This window comes from Glycine soja, chromosome 18 (assembly GCF_004193775.1).
Source record: "Glycine soja cultivar W05 chromosome 18, ASM419377v2, whole genome shotgun sequence".
In the NCBI taxonomy this organism is placed as follows: domain Eukaryota; kingdom Viridiplantae; phylum Streptophyta; class Magnoliopsida; order Fabales; family Fabaceae; genus Glycine; species Glycine soja.
In genome coordinates, this window is record NC_041019.1 from 382,744 (window position 1) to 399,364 (window position 16,621).

Consider the following 16,621-nt stretch of genomic DNA (forward strand, 5'->3'; position numbering starts at 1 on the left):
AAAGGCGTTTATGGTAATTAAAAACACAAGAGTTTAAGTTTTATATCAATTTAAAAAAAAATTGTTTCAAATATAACTCTTAAAGTAATTATTATTATTATAAAAATTATTATTCTCATCATATATATAAGATAATCTATAACTAGATGAGAATATAATTTTTTTTTAAAATATTAATCCATTTTTATTAAATCCAAATATATCTATGAAACAATTGGGGTACTTGGGTAAATGCATCATGTAACATACGAACTACCTACGACTATGAGGGTTCACCTTCTTTAAGGTTAGTTCCTGAATCCGTCAGCAGAAAATCGAGTCCTCTCCCACTTCACATTTCGACACGTGGCACTGTTGTGACATATTCTCTCCAATCATCGTTAGTCATCAGTGACCCTATTTAGGGCTTCTCCCATTTTTCTTCCAAATTTCCATTACCAACCCCTCGTTAATCTCCTTTGCTCTTTCTTTATCCACCGTCTGATCCCTTCCTACTTTTCTATCAACTGTGCTCCCACCTATGTGTTTGAATTTAAGTTAGAAATACAGTACATGTGATTTCATGTAAATTTAATGGATAAAAATAAGTTGAAAAGAAAAACTAGAGTAATGATGCTTCTCCAAAGGTATGTTTGTCTCGAAAGTACGTTTGTAATTTTCTACTCAAACACACTTTTAATATCTATTTTATACTTAATTTTGAATTTTAAGAATAAATAATTAAATTTGTTCTTAAAAATATGAGATGTTAATAAATTAATCCTAAAAAATAAAAAATTTAAATTTAATCTATGAATATATACAAAATAAGATAAATTAGTTATGTAGATAATTTAATGACAAATTAATTCCTAAATTTTATAATTTAATGTTAAACTTTTAAAAAAAATATTTTTTTTATCAAATTGATAAGTGAGTATTATAACTTAATAATAAAATAATCTTACAAATTTATATTAATTTATCATACTTTTAACATGAATAAATTTATATTTTTTATTTTTCAACAACAATTTGTTACCGAATCAAATTTTGGAAAACAAATTTAATTATTTATTCAAATTTTGATTTGAGCAGTTTCCTTGGCCCGGTCCTTATCATTAATCAAAGCACAGGCCACAGGTGATGTATGAAGCAAATTAAGCCAAGAGAAAAAGACAGGTAGAGAGAGAAATTTGATTTTGGTTTTGGAGTTAGCATCCATTACCATTCCCATTTGACCTGATAAGGATGCTTTTGCTGGGATTCTTAATTAAGGAGGTAGAATACAATTAATTAACAATACACGTACCTCTTAGTATCACACTTTAGACTTAACATTTTCAAAATATATTTCTAGATACATGTTATATACAAGGCCTACATATATATATTATAGAGATTTTATACATTCTAAATTTTGTGAGTGTGGACATACTCTGAGCGTGAGAAAGAGAAGGGGAAGAAAGAGAGAGAGTGATGGGAAGGGGAAGAGTGGAGTTGAAGAGAATTGAGAACAAGATCAACAGGCAAGTGACCTTTGCAAAACGAAGGAACGGGCTTTTGAAGAAAGCTTATGAGCTTTCCGTTCTTTGTGATGCCGAGGTTGCTCTCATCATCTTCTCCAATAGAGGAAAGCAGTACGAGTTTTGCAGCGGTTCAAGGTATTTTCCCCCCCACCAAAATGCAAAAACAAAAATGGATAATTATAAACACATGGAATGGACACAACATAGCATAACCAAGAAAAAAAAAAAATCCTTTCTCTCTCTCTCTCTCTCCTTTTGTTTACTTCTTCAAACACATATGGTTATATGTGCACATAAAACATACTATCACCGAAAAAGGAACCGCAGGACCTTTCTAGTTCTCATCCACACCTTTCTCTCTTCCTTTGATTTTTGCTGTTTTCAGTGATTCAAGACCACCAGCTAGCGTTTGCCACCTTCTCAATTTTTATTTTTTTTTATGCAAACAACATGAAAAAAGTTGAGTTTCTTTTTTCACTGTTTTGAGTTTTTCCGTTTCTGTGAATGTCTCGGCGTTTTTAGCAGGTTGAGTGTTTCTGTGGTCTTGTTGATGTTAGATCTGCAACTGGAAATGCAAAGAAATATAAATACAATAAAACAACATGAGAGATTATTACTGTTGTATTGACTGTTCTATTCTATGTATGTGCTAGTTTTTTTTTCTTCCTTCTTCTCTAATTTTGTTTTCCCCCAACCCTTTACCACCATTCTCTTTCTTACCCTCTTTTGGCTCTCAACCCAGTGATCCAAAATTTATTTATTTTTGCTTCATTTGTGTTAAGTTTCAAGCAGATCTGGTTTTAAAGTTTTCCCCAAAAGCAATTTGGGATCTGCTCATCAGGCTTCTGTTTCTGTGCAATTAAGTGTTGTGTAAAGATGCACATCATTATTTTTTTTTCCATGTCAAGTTTTAGCAGCCAGTGTCTGCTTTTGGCTTCAGTGTTTAAGAATCAGTCGAAAAACCTAACCCATGTCTCCTTTTTCATTTTCTTATTTCACCCAAGGCAAGGTACTATCGTTTACATATATCTCTGGGCCTAGCTAGGGTTTCTTTTATTTCTACAATTAGTTCTTAGTTTCCTCAGTATATATATCTGTCCATTTCTTCCCTTTTCATGTATTATTTAAAAGTTATATTTTTTTATTATTATTTGCGTTGGCTTACTATTTTTCCTATATTATTTATTTACTCATCAAGCTTTATGATGGTACTAATTCTCTGCCCTAATTTACTCATTTCTTTTTTTTTTTTCAGTTGTATACATATGTTATGTTATTGAAAGCAGATGTACATTTGATATGTTTTTTCAATTGATAATTATCATGATGAATTTAATTATTACAGGTTGATATGCTTATGCTACTAAATCAGGATTAGATCGAATGGTCTTTTCTTATAGGGCATCTAGTATAGTATAGTGGATAATTTGACCTCTATCTCCTTAAGCATAAACGCACTGCCACATTTTTCAATTCATTCAGTTGTATATGTTTCGATGCCTAGCTAATAGCTAGACATACCAAGATTTTCTTTCTGGATATATATTGGCTTCTCAGTACAAATTTTCTTCTTCCAAAACTAGCTGCTCTCTCTCTCTCTCGTTCAGAAATCAACAGTGGTCCATTAGGTCAGGATCTCAATGTACGGTAATCGAACAATGATATGTTCCCTGTATCTACTTCTGGGCGTTTAAGAAGTGTCACATAAATTAAATGAGCTATATATCTCATTTATTATCCATAGGATATATATCCGATCGATTTCTTTCTCTTGCCACATTTAGTTTGTTACTAGCTTTTATCTAGCGATAGATGAATAGTATGTTTGGGGTGACACTAAGATCAACCAAAATCAATTATCAAATCACAGTAAAGTAAATGTGAAATAATATATAATTCTTTTGGAAAAATCATGGTGATATTGCTTGTGTGAAACGGGATTTCTATTTGATTCCCAAACACACTAGAAAGGGGTCTCAATTATATATTCACATCTTAAACTACTAATTAGTTATCGATCCTGCTCACACAAGGTGTATTCTGACGTCTCTCTCCATTTATTACCGGGTTAATTGGTTTCTCATCACTATAAGTTGTTCACCGCTTGAGAAAACATAATCTTTTGGCTAGGTGGAGTTGGACTTACAGAAAATTTGAAGTCAAAAGATGTTTCAAGAGAAGACACAATTTATACTTAATAATATTATTAATTTTGAAACCCTTACTAAAGAAAGTACGTTAATTAATTATGCAGTAATTAACTTACTATAGTTTTCCTTTTTTAAAAACTTTCTTGGATGCGTAAGTACTACTGATTGTGCATCTGTCCTGTAGTAATGGAATTATACATTTAATTGGTACTTATATGATATTCTAAATGTTTGTACATAATTTTATATATGTCAACGTGCAGCATGCTCAAAACGCTGGAGAGGTACCAGAAATGCAACTATGGAGCGCCTGAGGACAATGTGGCAACAAAGGAAGCCTTGGTATTGGTGATAATCCCATACGCCCTAAATATTTAATTAATTGAGTATTTGTGCATTTAAATTGCCGAATTTGATCACAGCATTTTTTGTTTAATTTCTTTTTTGTCTCTTGTACATACAGCGGAATATGGATCTATTTAACATATATTTTTTTTATCTGAATAAAATAAAAGGGAATGTGGAGCATAACCATAACTGTTCTAGTATCCTTTTTTGCATAAAGCTATATTTGCAGTAGTGTTTGTGTTAAGAAAATCAAGTTGAAGCAATGCAATGATCCCTTTAATCTTCAGGCATTGTTTGGATGGAATGGTTTTCAGCGAGTGGCCGGGAGGGGGTAATTTTTCATTTTCATATTGAGAAAGTTATAATTTATAAAAATAAACAAAGAATGTTTATTGATATATAGGGTCTGGAGCGAAACATTTATAGCCTAATTAACTACATGTTTATGGAAACAATTTGTTACATGCCTGCTTCAGGGAGCACCAGTTTATTATCAATGCACAATTCATTCAGCTTTTGTAACAGCTATGATTTTTGCTTCCATGACTATATATAGGAGTTAAGCAGTCAACAAGAATACTTGAGGCTGAAAGCACGTTATGAAGCTCTACAACGTTCTCAAAGGTAAAGATGGTCGACTATGTCTAGAATTATATGCACATATATAATACGAACTGATGAGTTATTAATATATATTTGACTGATTGATGATCATTAGGAACCTTATGGGAGAAGATCTTGGCCCTCTAAGCAGCAAAGAGCTTGAATCACTTGAAAGGCAGCTAGATTCGTCTTTGAAGCAAATCAGATCAATAAGGGTACTTTCCAAAGTTGCCAATTTCCATTTTGAAATAATTTAGAAAAATCGGATCACACATTAATTCCCAATCACGAATCACCTCCACAGCTAATTCCATTTTAGACATATATATATATATATATATATATATATATATATATATATATATATATATATATATATATATATATATATATTTATTAATTGAGCTGTGTCCAATAAAGAATAGAAGAAATTAATTTATCTTTCTCAAAAAGTTATAAGCTATATGATCGATGGTCGATATGTCAACTTTTCTCATAACATTCTATATATACAGACCCAATTCATGCTGGATCAGCTTTCTGATCTACAACGTAAGGTATGAGGTCAATTATCCTTTTTCTTTAATTAATTTGTCAATGTTTAACTGCTATTCTTCTTCTTCCGCATATTTCCCTTGCTCACCGGTTCAATTATGCATGTCACTTGTGAAGGAACACTTTCTAGGTGAGTCAAACAGAGATCTCAGACAAAGGGTAAGAAACATTTCAACCTACTTAAAATTAACTAGTCACTCAAATTACGGTTTATAGCTCTACCAATTGGAATATATATATATATATATATATATATATATATATATATATATATATATATATATATATATATATATATATATATATATATATATATATATCACCAAATTAAACAATTTGCATTAAGATATATATGATTTAGCAATTCAACTTTGCCCTCCTCAACTACTACAAGTGAAATCTTAATTAAGAGCGAGTTGCGCTGCTGTTTTTTGCAGTTGGAAGAGTTTCAAATAAATCCACTCCAACTGAATCCCAGTGCTGAAGATATGGGGTATGGACGCCATCCAGGTCAGCCCCAAGGCCATGCTCTCTTTCAACCATTGGAGTGTGAGCCAACCTTGCAAATTGGGTATTATTTTCCTCTTCATTCAAATATTAATTCATTCATATATAGTTGTGGTTGTACATATATTATTTCGTAACTAGCATGCATGCAATATGAAAGAATTAATGCATGATTTAAGAGATTGTGTGGTGTACATAGTATATATGGGATTTGATACAGACTATTAGAAACTACAAATATTGCGTAACAATTTAAAATTCCCAATCATGAATCATGTTGATTAACGAGTAACGGGTTTTAGATTTTGATAATAATTTTAATTTGTTTGATCGCAGATATCATCCTGATCCAGTATCAGTGGTGACAGAAGGCCCAAGCATGAATAATTACATGGCAGGATGGTTACCATGAAAGAGTGTCAAGTGTGGAGCATAATTAAAGATCCTGCCGTTTAATTTCAAATTTATTTGAAGTTAAGGAAAACGGAAATTTGTAATAGCACGTAATGGACTTACACTAGACTCTACCTTCTAATTAAGCTAGGAACAATATAAGCAGTGATTTTGTGTGTGAGCTTTCATAAACAGTACCTAGCTAGCCTCTTCCTTGTTTCAATAATCACTTCTTCCTTTTCCTAATTAATAAAACTATCGTATGCACCCTTTGCCTTTACATTACCTTGTATTACCTACCAATGACCTCACATGTTTGCTTTTGTCACTCTATAAAATTAGTGTTTAATTTTCTCTTCCAGGCATAGCCATTATTTGATGGGGTGAAAATGCTTGTATTATGAAAATATACATTTCTCAATTGAAAACTTATCACATGATAGTAAACTAAGTGGTTATAGAAAAAAAATAGTTAAATGCACAAAAATAATGAAAGGCTGCTAGTCACTCAAATTTTATAAAGAATTTATAAGTGAGAAGTCTACAAACACTTTTTTAATAAGGTGAATTGTTTCGTAATTAATTTCATTTCGTTTAAAAAAATAATTTGTAACACGTTAATTAATTTTACTATTAAAAAGATTAAATTATATCATAACTAATTAAATTTCAATTAAAACATTTATTGTATCATAATTTCAATTAAAAAATTTATTGTATCATAATTAATTTTAATATTAAAAGGATAAATTATATCATAACTAATCATTTAGTTTTGTTAAAGATTATTAATGATAAATGCTCCTGTGTCTCGTATAAGTTATACAACGAAAACAATTTTGTTGAAAAAAGACACATTAAAAACTTATTTTTATAAAAAAAAAATTGTCCAAAACAAAATTGAGGTGTAAATTTAGAGAAAACATTTGTTTCCAGCACTCCGACTATTATATTCTGTATCTCTAATTATATATTGGAAAATCCATTTTGACATAAAAATTTATATTTTAGAATAAACTTTTCAGCGTGCAATTATAGATACAAGATGCAATAACTTTTAGAGTGTGTTTGGATGAGATAATTTTAAATTCTAAAAAATTTTAAATTTTAAGAATTTCAAATACTTCGATTTAAATTCCCATTTTTAAAATTTGTGTTTGGATTCAAAGCGTTGGTTCAGAGTATGTGGTTCCACACGGTTAAAAGTGATTGTTGCTGTTGATATAAGAGGTTGATGGCGCACAATTCTGATTCCTTCATTCGATCATTGATGGAATTGAATTTGAAGGAAGAGGGTGTTGAGAAGAGTTGGTGGAAATCAATGATTGAGAAGAAGAGGAGGAGGAAGAAGAAAGCGAGCCGAGGATTGCGATAATGTACTTCTTTTGGAGCGTGAAGCTCACGCAGCAGAAGCTCGAAGAAAGTTCTTTGACGTAGAATGTGGCGGTAGGGGGAGGGGACGATGGCTTGCGGTGGTCGTTGTCGACGAGGTTGTGGTGATCGTCTTCCTCGTCGGAGGAAGAGTCCATTTGTAATGATTTGTGGTTGATCATAGTGGAGAGTGAGTTAGGGATGAATTCGAGTCACTAACTCGTTCGCGCGTGTGTGTCGGTTGGGTTTGTGAGTGACACTGGGCGAGTCATGACAATGATAAACAATAAAAAAACATGTGTGCAGAGAAAAAGATACCAACAAAGGAAGCAAAAATGAGTCGTTAGTTAAAGATAGAATTTGAAATTCTATTCTTTCAACTAACTAAAATCATTTTTAAAATTCTAAAATTTTAAATTCATTTTACTAAAATATCCAAATAATTACGTTTAATAAAAAAAATTTAATTTCCTATAAAAAATATATTATCTAATTAAATTACCCTATTCAACTCTTAGAGAAAAAGAGAATGATAATAACATGGGCCTCTTCACACCGTGCACATGCCTTGGATTTGCAAGTAATTGTGAATCAGGGTTAGCTGAAATAGGATCCTCGGGACAACGGGCCTCAGCAACTGTATTGACGGACTTGATCGTAATGATTTATTAAATTGATGAGAAACTTTATTTATAAACTATTTTATTTGAGTTTAAAATCTTTGCAAAAGAAAATTTATTGGTATAATTTTTAAAAATATTATAATAAAAATCAACAAAATAACTACACATAACAATTTATAATTGAATAATAATAAAAAGAAGTTCTTGTGAGTAAATACATTATTCACTCATTGTATTATTCTCAACAAATATTTTCAGTAACAAATAACAACAATAATAATTGTTATAGTAGATTAATGATTATGTAAGAGAGAATTTTAATGGTTATCGTGACACGCATACTCTGCATCAAACAATATTTTGAGTTTTGACTATCGAATAAGGCCAAGCAGACTTCACCATAACATGCCAGACGCCTGGACCCAAGCCAAGACCAAGAGCTCGCAAACATTGTTTTGTTTTTTTTTCAACAAAATCAGTAGTTGCTGCTACCACTTCACCTTCATGGTTCCAAGCATCTCTTGTCATATGCTCCTTCATTTTGATTCTGGACATGTGATCACTCCATGTTTCACAACTGGGAGGATTTCTCCATTTTGCCAGAGCTGCAACTCTCCAAATCTTCAAGTAAAATTATGAGGGTTCTTAAAGTTAACAAGTAATAAAAAGTGTAAAATGATAAATAAAGAATTAATATTTATTTTTTAAAAAAAATTGATAAATATATTAAAAATTAAAAATTAACGTTTAAAAAATATTAAAATTACTAAAAAAAACTTATTTATCAAATAATTAAACTAGACTTTAATTATTAAAAAAATTAATTAAAATATTTTATCAAACATAACTCTTCCATACCATAAGAATAATATTTGTTTAGTTTATTTTTACATTTATCGGTAATATTCAGTTTTAATTTGATTTTGACTGTATTTTATTATAGTATAGTATAGTAAATGAAGGGGTTACAAATAAAATTAAGCTGGGTGACGTGTATCCGATCTGAATGATATGATCTTGTAGAGTTGTTGGTTCCTTCCAGACAAAGTAGTCTGTATCGAAATCATCCACATGGCTATTGCTGTTCAACGCAACCAATCCAAAACCATTTCTCTTTTCCATTGATTCGTATATATCCGCGTCATTCATTTTTCTCTGACCCTCAAACACAACAAAGGTCAATCCAATCACAACAACTTTATCCAATTGCCTCGTTTCTACCAATAGCCCAACACAACCAACTCTTTTTTATTTATTTCCACCAATTCTTTTCTTTTTTTTGTTTTTCATTCTGCTTCATCGGATAAGCATAAGACACCATCTTATTCATATGATGAGGGGAAGAAGGAGACATCAAGATGAGCAATCTCGCGCTTTGTACGACCTCTCCTCTCTCGTTCTCAACCTCCTTCGCTCGCCTCTGACGTTCTCCGACGAGGTTCCGCCAGCGTCACGGCGTCCGGGCCAGGCTCAGATATCCCCGGCGGGATTCGCGTCGTTGCTGCTGGGAATATCCCTGGCGTTGATGCTGTGTGGATCTGTGACGTTCTTCATCGGGTTCGTATTGATGCCGTGGGTTCTGGGATTGGTCATGCTCTTCTACGTCGCCGGAATCCTCTCCACCCTCTCCGTCTTCGGCCGCTCCATTCTCTGCTACGCCACCTCCCCACCCTCGCCGCGTAAGGACATTCCCGGTAAGACTACTTATCTCAATTCCAAGTTTTTTTTCTGTTCATGTAAATGGGAAAGTTATTTTTGTTTCCAATCCACCGGATTCCCATTATTAATATGTATATGTTTAATTCCAGAAGATTGATGATGAACAAAGTCAATGTATAATTGGCACTTATAACATATTGTAGTTAACAAATCCCTTAAATCCAAAATTGAAGGATTAAATTCTTAAAGATTAATTTATAACTTTTGAGTTAAAACACGTCCTTGATTTCAAAAAAGAAAAAAACTCAACAACAAAGTTCTTTTTTTGACCGGTTTTTGCTTGGTTCTAAGAACGGATCTTTAAAGGTTTGGATTTTGGTTGGTTGGTTGGTTAGTTGGGCTGGCTGTCCGCATATGGGGCCCACCATTTGTTGGAGGTTAGGTTTGATTAAAATTGGATAATTTTGATATAATAACTTTTAAATTATTTAATATAATAAATATGTGTGTTTTAATTTATTTTAGTCATAGATTTTATATTAGAATATACGTCAAGGGATAGCATTAAGTTTCATTATGTTGTTTTCTTGAAAAATAATTGTGGTGGAGAAACATTGTCATATTGATGCATGGTATCCTCATTCCCCGCCACAGCAATTGTAGATTTCTCGTTAACTTTACATTCAGGCAGGGGTCTCTCATAAGCATGAAAACAAAGGATGTGCAGTAGTATTAGTTATTTTTTAAATTATTTCGACTTTGAATATACATTGAGTAAATCATATCTAGCTAGTTTCTTTTTTGGATTTATATTCTTATTGGGAAATCATTGTTAATTTGTTATTCAACTTACGACAAGAAGATGGCACCATATGGTGAGATGTTAAACATGGCTCTTATACAAGACTGTTAGGAGTGTGTAATATTTTTTTTTTATATATGGTAACACCACTCACTCAAATTCAAGACTCATTTACCTGAACAAAAATATACCAAGTTGGAGAAGATTTGGATGTCACCCGCAGGCCAGAGCTGGTCCCTGCCTCAGCCTAGCTAATTCGTTAAATTTGGCGTGGCTTGGAGTATTAATTTATTTTTCTTTTTAACATACATACTTTGTTTTATGTCCATAAATTGGTTTTGATTCATAGCCTACATAAACTGCAACTATAATGAGCTTCCCCTTGGAAAAAGAAAATTTTGTAGTAGTTTTGAATATCATGTTCTTTTCGTAAACTTCAATTTCAATGTTGCCTGTTCTGAATTCACCCCTTGTTGTGGAGTCGTGTTTATTTACTTTTATTTGGCATTTATCTGCATGACGGCTTAATTCTAAATTTTGGTTGTTGCATGCAGCATGGAAGCTTATGTGAAGTGACCAAATGAAGAATGAAAATGAGTTGTACGATGGTGCATGTGGGGGTTTTGTGCTGCCTACAGATGCAGGAATCGTAGTTAAATGGGTTTTAAGCTACTGAAGTGAACTATGTGGATATGGCTTCTTGTGCATTAGAAATAGCCAAGTAAAATTCTGAAGAACTACTTACTACCTTGGTATTGAGATTGAGGGGTTGTTCTGTTCCCAGCTTCCTTCTTCCTTCCGTTATCAATTATTTTATTTAACTCTATCGCACCTTGCTAAAATTCTTAAGCTTAGGCTGTTGAATTTCCTTTTGTTCAATTATAGAAAGAGAAGGAAAATATATTGATTTGACTCCTGAGAAACAGGGGTTGTACCGGATCAAGAAAAATGTTTTGGAATCGGATGGTTGTTTGTTGTGCCTAATTGTCTATAGCAGCTGATATTATTTATTCACATATCATTTCTGCTGTTGAGTTGAGCGTGGTAGATGAATGATGAGGATTCTTATTGTGGCCCATATGCTATGGATTAATGCCTTGTCGCTAGTGTCACTAATTCATACCAATTTTAGTTTTTTTCTTGTTAAACAAAGTTAAATAAAAAAAGCTTTTTGTATAAATGATGTGGAATCTCTGGTGATACGAGTATTATAAGATGCTTAAAAATATTAGTCTAGACTAAAGTGGTATGAAAAAAAATATTCAAGAGTATTATTTGGTTGTATTCGATGTAAATTACATTTAAAGGTCCGTTAATAATCAGAATAAACATGTCATTTATTATAAATTTCTGGTTTAGGAAAAATTTAATCTCATCTGATGATTATGTGTAATTATTATTATTATTATCATTCTATATAATGAGCATCCGTTATATACTCTGAAACACCATTTTCATTCAATAATTCTTATGTTTTCTCCTATTTTAACCGTCTAAAATTAATCAATTAAGACTTTTTGACAAAAAATTGGTAAAAATAAGGTTTATTTACGTAAGGTGTAGTATGAAAGCTACTCATATGACATGAATAATTGTCTTTTTATTTTAAAAAAAATGATTTTTTACATTGGTTGAAAATATAACCGTAAAAAGTGACTTTTTATATCAATAATTATAATCAATTTAAAAAAGCAAAATCACTGAATAGTTTTCATATTACATTATGCAAATAATTTTTATCTATTTTTTGCAAAAAAAAAATCCTAAAATTAATTTTACCAAAATTTAAATTAAATGGATCATAAGTATTGGATAACTGCACTTGATTCCATGTTTTTTTAGCGTCAAAGTGGATATCCATTACCCAACAACTAGAATAAAGTTCTCGATTTAGGTGCTTGCTATATATACTTTTATTATAAAAAAAATACTTAAGCAGAATAAAAGTAGTTTTTTTACAGGAGGGATAAAAGTATTTTCGATGATAAAATATAATTATAAATCCAAATAAATAAAAAAGTAATTTAAAATGAGTCTTTTTTTTTACTATGCATAAAAAATTGTCTTTTGTTAGTCCTTTTTGTACCCAAAAAAGTGTTTTATGAAAGAAAAAAAAAAAAGAGAGTGAGAGAAATTGATGTGGCATTCGTATGAGAGTTAATTTAAAACAATTATAGGCATTAAACAAAAGGGATTTTAAGGGTTCAGCTTGAGAGTCAATTATAGTTAATCAAATCACCACTCATATAATTAAATAACACCAGATTTTGTTCCTTTTTTCTTCGTTTTCAACTACACGCATGGGAGGGATTCAAGTATGAAAAGAAAATGAATAAAATGATTGGTCAGTACGTAAATAATTTGATTGAAGAGAACGACCATGAAAGCATAAAACATCAAGCCATGTGATATGATATCAGTGTGTGCAGTGCCAGTGATTCCATTCTATGACTCTATACTAACCAAGGTTGTCCTAATCTTGGAATCTCAAAGACTAAAGAGAAGTAGAGTTATTATTCGATGAGGACATGAGAAATGGGAAACCACAATCAACTAACCTTAAAAGAATAACAAGATAAAAATTTACTAAACCTTTAACCAAAAAGAGAATAGAATAAAGCCTAGCCAGTGTAGATATGCACACCAATAGCAATAAGAAAGATGGTAATGAGACCAAAGAAGATGATTGTGTGGACCAAGATAGAAATTGCACTGGTTTGCATGTTCCCAAACTCTACCACTCTGCTCCTCCCTGGCAATTGAAACAGAAGACCAGGGCTAAGCAACACAAACAGCACCACTGCTATCACCACTGGACCCCAATCCGCCATTATATATATGTATTATGAGTGATTACTTGTTGCTTCTTGAACCTTAATTTACAACACAGACAAAGGTGTATTAGACAATAGAAAGCTAGCTAGCTAGCTACAACTTCATACACATTATCTAGTGTTCAATCAATATTGCTAGTAATATACTAATATAGGGAATTGAAGATGATCGATCTTAGAATAAAAAAAATAAAAATAAAAAGTGAATGGAAATTAAATAGGGATAACTCAAGCAAGAAATAAATTAAAAAGAGCTACCTAGCTACTAGCTAGCATCAACTAAATATAGAAATAGCTTAATTTCGTTGTTTCGGTGCATGTCATAGTCATGGTGGGGTGCCTTATTGATGGAACTTGCTAGCATATACGTGCCAGCATATCCAAAATCTAGTTTTTGGTGTGGCTTTTCATTAATGGAACTTGCTAGCAAGATAAGATCGAATCAATTATAGTTTTTGTCTCGGTAGTTGAAAAGCGACGAATGAATAACAGATTGGTGTTGAGTAGGTGGACACGTTAGTTACCCTGTAGCCTCAGCGAGGAGATTAATTATATTATTTTTTTTGTTTGTATAAGAGAAAATTAAGTTTTTGGACATTTGGTGGATATCACAGTTCATGTATATTTTTTTAAGAAAAAAAATAAATAGAATTTGATATAAAAAAAATCTTATTTTATCTTATCAAAAGGATGTAACTAAAACAACATGTAAATACAACAATATATGTGCATATATATATGGTATATTATATTATCACAGTTTCACTATAAGACCGTTAAACTCTATTATTTTCACGAGAATTTTCTTAAATTTAATAGAAAATAAAGCAAAAACACTCCCAAATGAATTTAACGTTTGAAATGCTATTCATTGAATAACATTTTGATACTTGGTCAGATATATACTTATGTACAGTGACATATATCAATGAAGATCAAGAATAACGAGCATCGATCAAATCAAAGGTATTTTTAATTTAACGCTTGAAAAATGTTTATAAATATTAGGCGTGAGTTGAAGAGCTCCACGCATATATACAATAAAAGATTATGAAGTTTGAGTTGTAAAATGCCGCTTCCATGCGTTATTATACCTGTAGCACTATGGATAACGGTTGTGTTGGGGAAGCTTGTAGGGGATAATAATAGAAAGGTTTAATTTAATCTCAAGCTCTCAGCAAAAAGATACACGTCCCAATATATTTATTATGCAGTACAGGCAAATGAAAGAAAATACAAAGGCTTGACCCAAGCCATATTTATTTTTTTCCCCACAAATAAGAACATGAACATAGCAATGGATGATTATAAGAAAAAGGAAAAAGTGAAGCAAACATAAACGTACAACGTAGCTGGCCGATGTAGTAGTGGAGCTTAATGGCAAACAAAAAAAGAGAAATGAGAGCAAAGTAGAGGAGGCACCACCGGAAAACACGAATAACACTTTTCTACTCTTCCAATTTATGTGTATTGATAATAACACACAGCTAGCTCTTCCCTTGTTCTGTGAATCACTGGGGGGGATTTGAGATCTTATGTTCAAACGTCAGGGAGACCATAGAGTAATATATACTATGCATGTAAACGTGGGTGATTAAGCTACGTTTGGATTCACCGCCATTGTGCACGTGGTACTTGTGATTCAGATTTGGATTAAGGATAACTTGTTTCACATCATAAATTCTAACTATTATGCATGTGCTTCACCTTTCACCGATTATTTCATGTTCAAGCAAGGAATTATATAAATTAAATTAATTATAGCCAGACATATGATACTTTTGCTTAGAAATTAGGAACTTGACTTGGTTTGGGTTTGGGTTTGGGTTTGGGTGGTCTGGTTGGTGCTCTGTTCATTTATGTTCAGTTCCATAGTTCATAAATCTTCACTATAAGGACAAGAATAAATCTTTTAGAAAAACAAATGATATACTTTTTTTTATAAAAAAAATTGCTGTAAAAGATCGCAGGGAATTTCTTGCAAATCTCAGCTTATAAGAAATAAATTATTCGTGAAGATTAAAAAAAAAAGTTTCCTGTGAATTTTCATGGAAATTCCATAGTAAAATTCACAAGAAATCAACAAATTTAACAGTGGGTGTTAATTTTTACAAAAAAAAAGAGTTTGAAACTATTAAAAGTATAAAAATATTTTTTAAAATTTTGTAAAGTTACGCATATAATTGATTCTTTTAAGTAGAAAAACTAATCAGTTGATACAAAATTATTTCTATTTTTAAAAAATAAAAAAGATATTTTAAAACTGTAAAAATATACTCCTATATTAAAGACTAAAATACAAAATTTAAAGGACTGAGAATTTCACTCTCCTAACATTTATAATTGAACATTTTTTATATTCTTGATCTCTTTCGTCTCTCTTTTGGTCCAATTCAGACATTGTCTCTCCAATCAGCAAAAACAAAAATGTATCTATTGCATCACTTAAATAAATTGAAGCGTATGCATAATATTAAAAGTTTTAGTCAAGTTGATCACTGAGGTGGCATCTTCTGTTTCAATTCCTATTTTCTTTATTTGAAAAAACGAGATAAAAATAAAATAACAAATTAGTATTTTAAGTTTTAACATTAATATCTCAATTAATAATTGTGAAATTGTATATCAACTAAGCTCAAATAATCAAAAGAAGATATATCTTAATCGTTTAGAAAATATCTTTGATTTAGTTGAGTTACAAGTTTGTGAATTAAAAAAAATTGTAAGGTTATAGATTGAAAAGATGTTTAGAAAAAAATATAGGATTTATGTCAATATGCATTAAAATATTTAATTAAGGATTAAATTAAACAGCTAGGTAAGACTTAGATTAATTAACAAAATGAGTTGAAACAAAAAAAAAAAGTTAATAAAATGAGTAGGAAGGTACTGGAAGTAGAAGTGGGGAGTGGGGTTGCAGCGAACCAAGAACATAGTAGTAGACTCGAGTTTGGGCCTTCGAAGAAAAAAAGTTGTAATGAATCTTAACTATTGGGCTGAAAAAAATAATTAAAGTCCACTTCAGTAACTTACACAGCCTTCAGAAAAAAAGTTGCAATAAATCTAATTATTTTTTAAAATAATTTTTGTTAACCATTTTAAATTGAATTGTTTATAAATAATTTGTTGCATATGATCCCTACTTAAGAGGTGCTTGGTTATGTTCGTAATTCCCAAATTCCTGAACTGTTACCATTGCATAGTTCAGCCATATGAAGTTATGAACAGAATTGTGACACAAAGACTTCATCAATAGTTGAGCGTTTAA

General features: G+C 31.2%; 3 protein-coding genes across 4 annotated transcripts; 2 read left to right on the forward strand and 1 right to left on the reverse strand.

The window, feature by feature from the left end:
• The first annotated feature begins 1,263 nt into the window (after positions 1–1,263).
• On the forward strand, positions 1,264–6,349 carry LOC114395455 (MADS-box transcription factor 1-like). 2 transcript variants are annotated; one of them, XM_028357241.1, is made up of 8 exons: positions 1,264–1,643; positions 3,922–4,006; positions 4,563–4,630; positions 4,725–4,824; positions 5,125–5,166; positions 5,282–5,323; positions 5,602–5,735; positions 6,008–6,349. In XM_028357241.1, exons 1-8 carry the CDS (start codon positions 1,459–1,461, stop codon positions 6,081–6,083), a joined length of 732 nt encoding a protein of 243 aa, XP_028213042.1. In that variant the 5' UTR covers positions 1,264–1,458; the 3' UTR covers positions 6,084–6,349. The 2 variants fall into 2 exon arrangements, with proteins under 2 accessions (XP_028213042.1, XP_028213043.1); XM_028357242.1 differs by having other exon boundaries at positions 3,922–4,000.
• A 2,771-nt stretch (positions 6,350–9,120) lies between these two features.
• Positions 9,121–11,597, forward strand: LOC114397713. Its single transcript, XM_028359890.1, has 2 exons — positions 9,121–9,752; positions 11,074–11,597. Exons 1-2 carry the CDS (start codon positions 9,389–9,391, stop codon positions 11,088–11,090), a joined length of 381 nt encoding a protein of 126 aa, XP_028215691.1. The 5' UTR covers positions 9,121–9,388; the 3' UTR covers positions 11,091–11,597.
• Positions 11,598–12,860: 1,263 nt separating this feature from the next.
• LOC114395621 lies at positions 12,861–13,600 on the reverse strand. The gene has a single exon (XM_028357450.1). The coding sequence runs from the start codon at positions 13,348–13,350 to the stop codon at positions 13,141–13,143; it is 210 nt and encodes a 69-aa protein (XP_028213251.1). The 5' UTR covers positions 13,351–13,600; the 3' UTR covers positions 12,861–13,140.
• Positions 13,601–16,621: the final 3,021 nt, after the last annotated feature.

Coding starts and splice junctions, on each gene's coding strand:
- LOC114395621 (XM_028357450.1), bottom strand. CDS start 13,350: ATGGCGGATTGGGGTCCAGTGGTGATAGCAGTGGTGCTGTTTGTGTTG.
- LOC114397713 (XM_028359890.1), top strand. CDS start 9,389: ATGATGAGGGGAAGAAGGAGACATCAAGATGAGCAATCTCGCGCTTTG.
- LOC114395455 (XM_028357241.1), top strand. CDS start 1,459: ATGGGAAGGGGAAGAGTGGAGTTGAAGAGAATTGAGAACAAGATCAAC. Junction 4,007..4,562: donor CAAAGGAAGCCTTGGTATTG/GTGATAATCCCA, acceptor GACTATATATAG/GAGTTAAGCAGTCAACAAGA. Junction 5,324..5,601: donor ACAGAGATCTCAGACAAAGG/GTAAGAAACATT, acceptor TGTTTTTTGCAG/TTGGAAGAGTTTCAAATAAA.